General features: G+C 40.9%; 1 protein-coding gene across 1 annotated transcript in view; it reads left to right on the top strand.

Annotated features, from left to right (window-relative positions):
• Positions 1–4,600, top strand: part of CNOT9 (CCR4-NOT transcription complex subunit 9) — a 30,744-nt gene extending 26,144 nt beyond the window's left edge. The window contains exons 6-8 of the mRNA XM_043910060.1: positions 278–376; positions 812–903; positions 2,278–4,600. Coding sequence (XP_043765995.1) covers positions 278–376; positions 812–903; positions 2,278–2,446 — 360 coding nt within the window. The 3' untranslated portion in view covers positions 2,447–4,600. The remainder of the gene's footprint in view (positions 1–277; positions 377–811; positions 904–2,277) is intronic.
• The last annotated feature ends 6,108 nt before the right edge of the window (positions 4,601–10,708 follow it).

Raw genomic sequence — 10,708 nt, 5'->3', positions numbered from 1 at the left:
TCTTTTTAAGTAAAATAACAATGGTACCTACCTCATAGATTTATTGTGAAAATAAGATAAGGCATGTTACAGCTTTAGGAAAAATTCTGGCATATAGTGTTGAATATAGTAATATATATATATTTTTTGTACTGTGCCTAAGTTGTCATAAGTAAGTTATCTAGAATGCAAGGGCATTTTCTTAGTTTTCTGCTTCATGGTTATTCCTAGGAGAGGAGTAGACAGTTGGAAGACGAGTCTGAGCAATGTTTTAGACTCTAATTTTGTTTTACTCCAGGTTGCCACATTTATCCTCCAGAAGATCCTCTTAGATGACACTGGTTTGGCTTATATATGTCAGACATACGAGCGTTTCTCCCATGTTGCGATGATCTTGGTGAGTTCTTTCCTTTACCTTTTTTATTTTATCAATTTAGCTCTGTTGGGTCTTAGCTGTGGCTTGGGGGATCTTCTGTTGCAGCGCGTAGGCTTCTTTCTAGTTGTGACACCTGGGCTTCAGAGCGCACAGGCTCAGTAGTTGTGTAGGCTTAGTTGCCCCAGGACATGTGGGATCTTAGTTTCCCAACCAGGGATTGAACCCGAGTCCCCCTACATTGCAAGGAGGATTCTTAACCACTGGACCGCCAGGGCTTCTGATCATACAACTTAGTTCCTTTGCAGTCGACACTGAGCTACTTCAGTTTCCCAACAGGAAACAACCACCACGAAACCTTGTATAACAGTTCTTGCAATATCTGGTCTCTGATACCAACTAGGATTATTTTGTGTTTTGTATGTTCTTTCCTACCCCACCTCGTTTTGGGGGAAACAGGGTAAGATGGTCCTGCAGCTATCCAAAGAACCTTCTGCCCGTTTGCTGAAGCACGTAGTAAGATGTTACCTTCGACTCTCAGATAACCCCAGGTAAACATTTATAGAATTTATAGGACTTTGGGGAAATACTCTGATGAGCGTCTTGCCCCATCTCATGTCATGGCTTCTATATCTTTAGGACAGGGAAGGGATTAAACTATATTGAGCTTGTCTGAGACAGATCTTGATTAATTTCTTTTAAAATCTGAAATGCTAAATTTAAAAATGCATCAGAGTATTGTCTCCCCACCAAAACTCTGTACCCTACTCTAATATTCCCAAGAGTTCAGACAGTGAATCTTATGATCCATTACTCCTGTGGTTTGAGCTTTCTGTTCTACTCTAGGCGATAAGAAAGAAAAGTATATTCTCAAAGATCTCTTAAGAAAGGAACAAGCCCAGAGGGCTCTTGAATTGTATCTCTAGTTCTCTTGATTCCTGTAAAGTCCTTGAGCTAATTATTTTACCTCCCTATTTCTCTCTGCCAGAAATCATACATTGTAGATACAGTGCATTTTAGAAAAATTTGACCTTTTGCTTTGTAAATCCATAATTCATGCTGAAAGCCACTTGCTCATATTCTGCTAAACCACATAATGGGATGATTTCTATGTTCCTAGGAATGGGGATAACTTGATTAATGTGAACTCCTGCCACTGAGGTTATTTAAGCCTTAAGTATTTCTTTGACCATTTTCTCCTGTTCTTTAGTGGTTCCTGATTTCACCAAGTTTGAAAATACGTTTATTTAAAACTCTTCCTGTAAAAGAAACTAGGCTAAGTACAAAAGCCATAACTTTAAAAAAAAAAAAAAAGCCTTATAGTTAACATTTACCTTTATGAGTTTTCAGATTTGACTTTTACTGGTAATATTTTAAAGAAAATGAAATATTTGAAAGTTCATCTGATAATAACTTTATGACAGTTTTACTGCTCATCTCTTAAGAGTTTTAACATAAAACTGAAGCTGTTTTTGTAAAGACACAAATTTATATCAGTTTAGAGTTAAAAGTTCATTAACTTATCCTACTATGAATCAGGTCATATCCCCTCTTAATGTTCTGATTTTAGAATGTTTTGTTTACTATCACCCATATATTTTTAACATGAGTATTTCAACAACTGTAATAAATCAGAAAGCAGTTTGAAGTAAATTGTTGCATCATTTTATTCTATTTGCTTTGTCACAAAATTCAATGTAGGGGAAACATTCTGAAAATGTTTACAGACAACAGATCCTGGAGGTCTCTAAGCCTATGTCTTAATATAAGCTTTAGAGAATTTTAATGGCTTCTTAAAGTACTTAACAGAGCTATAGATTCCCAGGATTCTATATGTTTATATCTAAGAAAAGGGCTCTTCCCTGTCCCCCACTGTGGGTTTATTTGTTTGGTCTCCCTGGTCGGTTTGTTTGTTTTTGATGTAGGGCACGTGAAGCACTCAGGCAGTGCCTCCCTGACCAGCTGAAGGACACGACCTTCGCCCAGGTGCTAAAAGATGACACCACCACCAAACGCTGGCTTGCACAACTGGTGAAGAACCTGCAAGAGGGTCAGGTCACTGATCCCCGGGGGATCCCTCTGCCCCCTCAGTGATCCTCTCCCATCCCCTCCCATTACTCCCCCCAAGTTGGGGAAGGGAGGGGGAACCTGCAAGGAAAACAGCTCAGGTTTTATCGCCGACTGGGGATAGACGACCTCAATGCTGAACTGCACTGGAGAAAAGGGGCACGGGACCCCCGCTGAGGTGTATGAGCTGCCATCTCAGGCCGCCTTGAGGACCTGGGCTCCCTCTGCTACTCCCAGGAAACGGGCTCCTGACACAGCAGTCTGCCACCACAGCCAAGGAGGGTGTCAACACCAGCAAATGCTGTATTTGCAGCAGGCCCACAATGACCCTTCTCCCTCACCTCTACCCAGCCACTGGCAGGGAGGGGAGACCGGTGGCAGCAGCAGCGCTCTAGGCACAGTGAACGCCTGGGACCAAGCCATGTGGCGTTTTCTTATTTTGCCTTCCTGGAAGACTCAAGATGTGTCACTTCATCCTCTCTCTCAGTATCTGTTTACTTTGGTTTTTTGTTTTTAATCTTAGAGAGAGGTGTGTTTAGTGGACACAAGCTGTAATATTCAGCAAACCTTTGTCAGTTGGCACTGTTTACAAGTCTGTTAGCTGCATAAGCTCAATAAAAAGTTGGTCTGGGCATTACATCCCCTCTAGGAGGCCAATAGCTGCGTGAGCTGTTGGGGGAAATGGGAGGCAGGGGAAGGATATGAAGCCAAAGGACAGCAGGAATCCACCACCTGTTTCCCTTCCCTTCTCCATTCTTCTACCCCCAGTTCTGGATGCCACAAGGACTTTAAACCTTGCTTCTGGCTTTCGCTGCTAGCTTTTCCAAATCTCAGTGCTCTTCCCTTCTTCACTTTCCTAAACTTAAAACAGGCGTCTTAATTCACCAGGCTGTCCTGGAAGGATATTGTATTGAGAGGAGATGATAATGTCACCTTCAGTTCAAGTCCTCAGAGACATTTTCTGGATGACTTTTCAAAGGAAGGTTATCTGGGCTTACGATGATAGGCTTCTTGATCCTATTCTTTGCTTTGGTGTGAATCTACAATTCCAAGTGTCTTCTTGATTGTACTTGAAGCAGTATTAATTGAATGAGTTAATTTTATTCGGATTTAAGACAGAGGACTGGACTCTGCTTGCTCAGTCAGTCTTATTGGGTTTTTTGTTTCTTTTGTTTTGAACACATTCCCTTATGGTCCATGGGAATTACGAGATTGTCCCTATAATATTTTTCACTTTTTCGTACTGTGTCAGAGAATCTCCCTTTCTGCTCTGGATCTTTAAATGACTCTATTCATAATCCAGAGGTTTGAATCTGCAATCCAGTGTAAATTAAATTGCCTTGCTTTCCCCAGTCCTTCCACCTGCCATCACCTACTGTCTCTCTAATCCCCATCTCCAATCAAAGATGGAATTTGTAACCCAACTAGAGAGACCAAATATTTTCAGTCCACATCTTACACAGTTGAAGGTGAGTCTGAACACATTTAGGGAGAGTTACAGGGGGCAGGCTCAGAAAAACCTTTGCAGGGGCAGTTTTGCCAACCCAAGGGCTCTTTCAGGCCGACTTTCGCAAAGGGAGCCGGCCTCATTAGTTGGCTTCTGTCTCTCTAGAGCCAAGAAAGTAGTAATGAAATAGCCTAGATTTAGGAAGAGTAGAATGAGCACTTACTCCCCAGCTTTCAAAAATGAAGAGGAGAACCAGGCCTGCTCTCACTAAGCTCAAGCTTGAGGAGAAGAGGCCTTGGAGAAAGCAGAGAACAGCATGGACTGGATAAACGTCTTGACTCCCTGCAGCCCACAGTTTCTGTCCTGCAGAGTCCAGCTAGGGTAACTCTGATTTTTGCCAACCACCTTCCTGCTGAGCCAAAGTTTTCTCATTCCCTCTCCTTTGGGGAAGCAGCTGAGGCCCCAGGCCATGCTCCCTGAGAAATTCTCTTCTCCATCTTTTGGTGCATTGGCCATTGTACTGTGCCAATAGTGTCTTAATTCTTGTACCATCTAATCTCAGCGGGCCTTGGACCCCATGTAGGAGTTGGGGGGAGGGATGGAAATGGGTATTGTTCCTTGTAGTTGGTCCTGATGTCGTGTATGAATAAAGAGACCCCCTCCCTTCATTTTGTGTGTTCCATCCCTCTCACTCCCTCAACAGGACTGAAATAAAAATGCTTCTGTTTTTGTAACAATAGTTTTTCATTTAAACTGTGGAGATTGGATTTTGTCAATATGGAGGCATCTGGGCACTTTGGTCAGATGATCCTCGTCAACCATTTCTCTCTACCTCTGTGCACCCTACATACACACACTGTCCTACCAAGAGGGCAGTGATGGTTCCTTTGTGGATAGGTCCTTGGGGAGAGTCTCACTGATGTTTAAAAGCTGTTTGGGAGACTGGAATGGCCCCTTTTTTCTGATTAAGTATCTTGCTTGAACAGAACCTCACTCCTGGCTGTAGTGGCCAGAACCTAGTACTGGTGTGGGAGAGGCTTCCTTAAATGAAGAGATAAACTTGAAACATTTTATCACCAACTTTAATATCCATTTCCTTTTGGGGTTCAAGACTTCTATCTCCAGACTTGTTTCCATCTCTGTTTCTGGCTCTCAGTGAGACAGAGCCAACCTCTGTTTCCAGCTTCTTTTTTGTGAGGCTTGAGGGCCTTTGTTTCAGTGGTGGAACAGGACAAGGAAAGGAACTGGTAGCCTTCAGAGCATACCTTCCTTACTAACGGTATGTATGATTCCCTTGCTGACTATTTCTGCTGCTCAAAGGCTGAGGAAGTGTGAGGGGGAAGAGGAGGAATATGCAAGGTTACTCTATCAAAAGTCCAAGGAAAATATTTGAAATAGGAAACAATAGTACGAAATGACATTTTTCTTCCCTGAATGTTGCAGAATTTCATTTTTTTAAAATTAAAGCATGTATTTCAAAAGCAGATATAATAGGTTAAGTTGAACAACACAAGCCTAGCTTAACTGACATATATTAAATATTGTAACTCAACCAACAATGCACATATTTGTAATTGCACCAAAAGCTTTCACCAAAATTGATCATAGCTCAACTATCAAGTAAGCTGTAAGTAAGGAAATTTCCCCCCAAAATTAAAATAATAGTGTTCTCTGAACACAGTGGGATTAAGCTAGCAGGGAGAAAACTGGAAAGTCCCTAACTTATAAAACAGACAGTATAATTCTAAATAACCCACTGGTCACAGGAAAAAAAAAAATACAAAGGAAATTAGGAGAAAAAAAATATTAATGAAGATACCTTATGTCAAGAAACTGGGAAAGAAGGACGTCCCTGATAGTCTAGTGGCTAGGACTTGGCAGGGGGCCCAGGTTCAACCCCTGGTCGGGGAACTGAACCACATGTGCTGCAACTAAAAATCCCACCTAGCACAACTAAAAGAAAAAAACCCTGTATGCTGTGGCTGGGGATCCCAAGTGCCACAGCTAGGACCCAGTCCAGCCAAATAAAACATAAAAAGAAACGGAAAGAATAGCAAATTCAAGAAGTAGAAGAAATGCAAAAAAAAAAAAAAAAAAGTGAAATAAAAAACAGATGTACAGTAACAAACCAAAAGTCATTCTCTCAAAAATAGTAAAACTGATAAAGCTGATCTAGAAAAAAAGTCAATGTTAGAAATGAAATAAAGGGACATCACTCGTATCTTAGTCTGATAAAGACTGATCTGGAAAAAAAGTCAATGTTAGAAATGAAATAAAGGGACATCACTCGTATCTTAGTCACTGGTCTCATGAACTTCAAGAAACTACAAAGGAAAAACAGGTCTTAATTAAATTTTGAAGCAGTATAACCCAGCCACCAAAAACTATCAAGGATATTGGAAGGAAAACTAGCTGCTAACCTTTTCTATGAATGTAAATGTAAAATTTCCAGTCAAGTCAAATCTAGCAACATACAGAAAAGAAAATGGGTCAAATCTGATTTGGGTTTACTGCAAAAATAGATTGACTTGATGCCTGAATTCAATTAACAAAAAGGAGAAAAATCACAATCATAAATATATACAGGAAAAAGCACTATAAAATTCAATACTGGGACTTCCCTGTTGGTCCAGTGGCTAAGACTCTGTGCTCCCAATGCAGGGGGCTAGGGTTTGATCCCTGGTGAGGAAATATCCCATGTACCACAACTAAAGATCCTGCATGCTGCAGTGAAGATCGAAGATCCCCCATGCTGCAACTAAGACCTGATACAGCTAAATAAATATTACAGAAGAAAAATTCAATACCTATTTATGAGTTTTAAAAAAACTTTGAAAACCAGGAATAGAAGGGGATATCCTTAATCTAATAAAAATCTTGATATGTGTGTTTGTAGATATAAATATATCTATGTGTATATCTGTGTATAATTATTTTGACCTAAAAATTCAAATTCATTTATAATTTAAAGATTTAAAAGAAAAGGCTTCATATTCATGAAAACACAGAATCTTAATAAAAACTCTGGTTGGGACTTCCCTGATGGTCTGGTGGTTAAGAGTCCACCTTGGAATGCAAAGGATGCAGGTACGATCCCTGATAGAGAACTAATCCTACATGCCTCAGAGCAACTGGGCCCACTCATCACGCCCGGAGAGTGCACCCCAAGGAAAGGTCCCAAGTGCCACCAACTAAGACCCGACGCAGCCAAATTGTATTTTTAAAAAACCTGTGGTAAACTTCTCAATTATACTGAAATCATTCACCACAAGATGAAGAATAAGATAAGGATGTCCACTATCACAACTCCATATATCATTAAACTGGTCCCAGCCAGTGTGATGTCAAGAAAATAATAAAGGGAAAAAACAAAAAACATGCTGACAACATGATTGTGTACATAAGTAATCTAAAAGAATACAGATTCTCAGAATTAAGTGAACTTAGCAAGGTCACAGAATACAAAGTCAATATGCGCCTCAAAAAAGTCAATTATGTGTTTCTAAATATGATAAATAGAAAATTAAATTCAAAAATATATTGTTTATTATAGCATAATAAATCGAATAGCTCAAAATAGATATGCCAAAAGATATGCAGACTACATTGCAAACAACATTCTGGAAAGAAAGATTGACAGATGTGTGGTCAAGTCATATATGTCAATTCACCTAATATTTTTCTTCCTTGGTATAGGTTAGCTTATATCTGTTGGAAACAAAGTGGGAACTTGCCTATGTTCTCAGCTATTTAGAAATCTCACTATGAAAGTTTCACAATAACTTAGTTTTATTTCTTTTAATTGTATATAAGATACCATTAGAGAAACATTTTTAATCCTGATGAAATTTCGGGGATGACTTTACAATCTGACAAGAAGTACATTTTGAAAATAAAATTGAGATATCCTAATTGTAAAAAAAAAAAAAGACGTAGGTGAAGAGAGATATCATCTCCATGGACTAGAAAATAATATTGGAAGGATACCTGTTCTCTCAAATTAATCTGCCAGTGAAACTCAATTCTAAGTAAAATCCCAGCAGGTTTATTTTTGTGAGGATTAACAAGCTGATTCTAAAATTTGCATGGAACTAGAGAAAAGCCGGAGCAAAGCAATGAAGACCCAGCTCAGCCAAAAATAAGTAAATTATTATTTTTTATTTCATGGAAATGCATTGTGCTAAAACAGCCAAGACCGCCTTGAAGAAAAATGAGATTGGAGTCCTTCCGCACCCAGATACCCTCCTTTAACTGTCAACGTTTTAGACCCACCTTTCTGAGACATGATTTATAAATAGCATACAATTGTATTTTACTTTGTGAACTTTTCTGAGAGTTTTATCTTTCACAGTGGTATATTATACCCTTTGCATTGTAGATTTTATTTTTGTCTGTGCTGGGTCTTTACTGCTGCATGGGCTTTTCTCTAGTTGTGGTGAGTTGGGGCCTACTCTCTAGTTGCAGTACGCTAACTTACTGTGGCTTCTCTTGTGGTGCACAGGCTTAGCTGCTCCGAGGCATGTGGGATCTTCCTGGACGAGCGATCAAACACGTCTCTTGCTTTGGTAGGCAGATTCTTTACCACTGAGCCACCAGAGAAGCCCCATCCTTTCCATTTTAAATTCTAATCTCTATCATCTTGATCTCTGGTTTGTCTTATACCTCCTTGTCCCCCCCACCTTGATTTTTTGGGGGGAGAGGGGTTATTTTGGAGGTTTTTGTGAGTGTTTTCTCTGGAATGGAAGTGTCTATATATTGTATTGTCTTTCAAAGTTATATATCCTGGCTTTTAAGTTAACAGGTGTGCTTAGTCACTTCAATCGCATCCGACTCTTCATGACCTCATGGACTGTAGCCAGGCTCCTCTTTCCATAGGATTTTCCAAGCAAGAATACCAGAGTGGGTTGCCATGCTTTCCTCCAGGGAATCTTCCCAACTCAGGGATCGAACCCAAGTCTCTTGTGTCTCCTGCATTGGCAGGTGAGTTCTTTACCACTAGTGCCACCTGGGGAACCCAAATCAACAAGTGGTCTCACAGATTATTTTTTAGGTGGAACTTAATATTTTGAGTATTCCTTTTTGACCAATGAGAAAGGAGAGCTTTATTTCAGAAGTTTGAGAAGTTAGATTAGATGGTCTAGGAAGTAAGTCTCTGAAACCCCAGCCCTGAAACAGAGATTTAAGGCATCTCCTCTGAGAGTCAGGAGGAGAGCCTAGGCTTGCCTGTGTGGAAGTGTCAGGATACACTGTTTAGTTCTTCCTCTTTGCCAGCTGCCCCTTCATTTCAATTTAGGGCTTCTAGGCCTTTCCTGGGCATGGTTCCCAGAAAATCCCTCTGCTGCTGCTGCCCTGATCAGGTTTCTGGATCTGTTAATAATAGACAGGAGTCGGGGGATGGGACAGGATCATTATGGAAAGAAGAGCAACTAAACCAGATGGACAGTTCCTATGCTCAGGGCCCTGTCTGCTCCTGTCCTGGATCTGAAGAACATCCTGCAGTGGACCTGTCTTCTAAGCCATTCCTTGGAGCCACAGTAACCTTGTGAAGGTTTTCTAATGGCTTTCCCAAAAATCAGAATACATGATCTGGGGTGCTTATAAGAACACTGAAACAGAAGATTTGAGATTTGAACTCTATCGGAAAATCCAGGAGGAGTGATAACACCTCTCACAGAACACCCAAAAGAGAGGGAGATTGTGCTGCAACTAGGTGAGGCAAATGGTGACTTAGAGAGGCAAACCATATATGTACCGCTGGAGTGTATGGACTTCCCTGGTGATTGAGTGGATAAAAAACCACCTGTCAAAAAAAAAAAAAACCACCTGTCAATGCAGGGGACACGGGTTCAATCTCTGGCCTGGGAAGATCCCACCTGCCACGGGGCAACTAAGCCCCTGCACTACAACTATTGAGCCCACGTGCTCTAGAGCCTGTGAACTGAAACCACTGAAGCCCTCCTGCCTAGAGCCTGTGCTCCACAACAAGAGAAGCCACCACCATAAGCCTGCACACCGCAACCAGGGGTAGCCTCTGCTCTTTGCAACTAGAGAAAGCCCATGCACATCCACGAAGACCCAGTGCAACCAAAGATTAAAAAAAAAAAAGAATTTGCCTTGCAATGCAGGGTACTTGGGTTCGATCTTTAGTCAGGGAACTAAGATCCCACATGCTGTGGAGCAACTAAGCCCATGTGCCACAACCAGAGATCGTGAGATTATGATCATGAGAATCCGAGAGATATCCCACATGATGCAGCAAAGATCCCCTAGGCTGCAACTAAGACCCAAAGTAGCCAAAAAAAAAAAAAAATCCTGGAGTGTAGAAGGGGAGTGCAGAAGGGCTAGGATGGAAAAGTAAGGACAGGACAATGTTGGAGGAGTGGAAACGGGAGAATAAGACAAGCATGGGAAATGGCCTCTCTGAAGTAACATATGAAATCAGCAGTTTAAACCTTAATGCCTCTTAACCTTCCTGTTCCCCGGGAATGGCCTTCCCTCTTCTGCCTCTACTACCTGCATACTCCTTTTCCTTTATTAAAACCTGCTCTCAGTGCAGTAAACTCCACTTAGGTATAAATTTTGAGACTCGTAAGGCTTCAGAAATTAACAGTTACTAAAACATGAAACCCTTTTGTTGTAAAATATAACAAAGCTATAGAAAACTACATAAAATGTATAGCTTCATAAGTTATTATGAAGACCCTAATCAGCAACCCAGGACCAGAAACAGAACTTGGCCAGCTATTTCAGAAGCCAGCTACGTGCCCCATCCCACCACAACACCTCTCTCCTCCCCAAAGTAACTGCTATCCTGACATTTATGGGAATCACTCAGGAGGATT

This window comes from Cervus elaphus, chromosome 8, assembly GCF_910594005.1.
Source record: "Cervus elaphus chromosome 8, mCerEla1.1, whole genome shotgun sequence".
NCBI classification, from domain to species: domain Eukaryota; kingdom Metazoa; phylum Chordata; class Mammalia; order Artiodactyla; family Cervidae; genus Cervus; species Cervus elaphus.
This window is presented reverse-complemented; position numbering and strand designations above follow the sequence as displayed.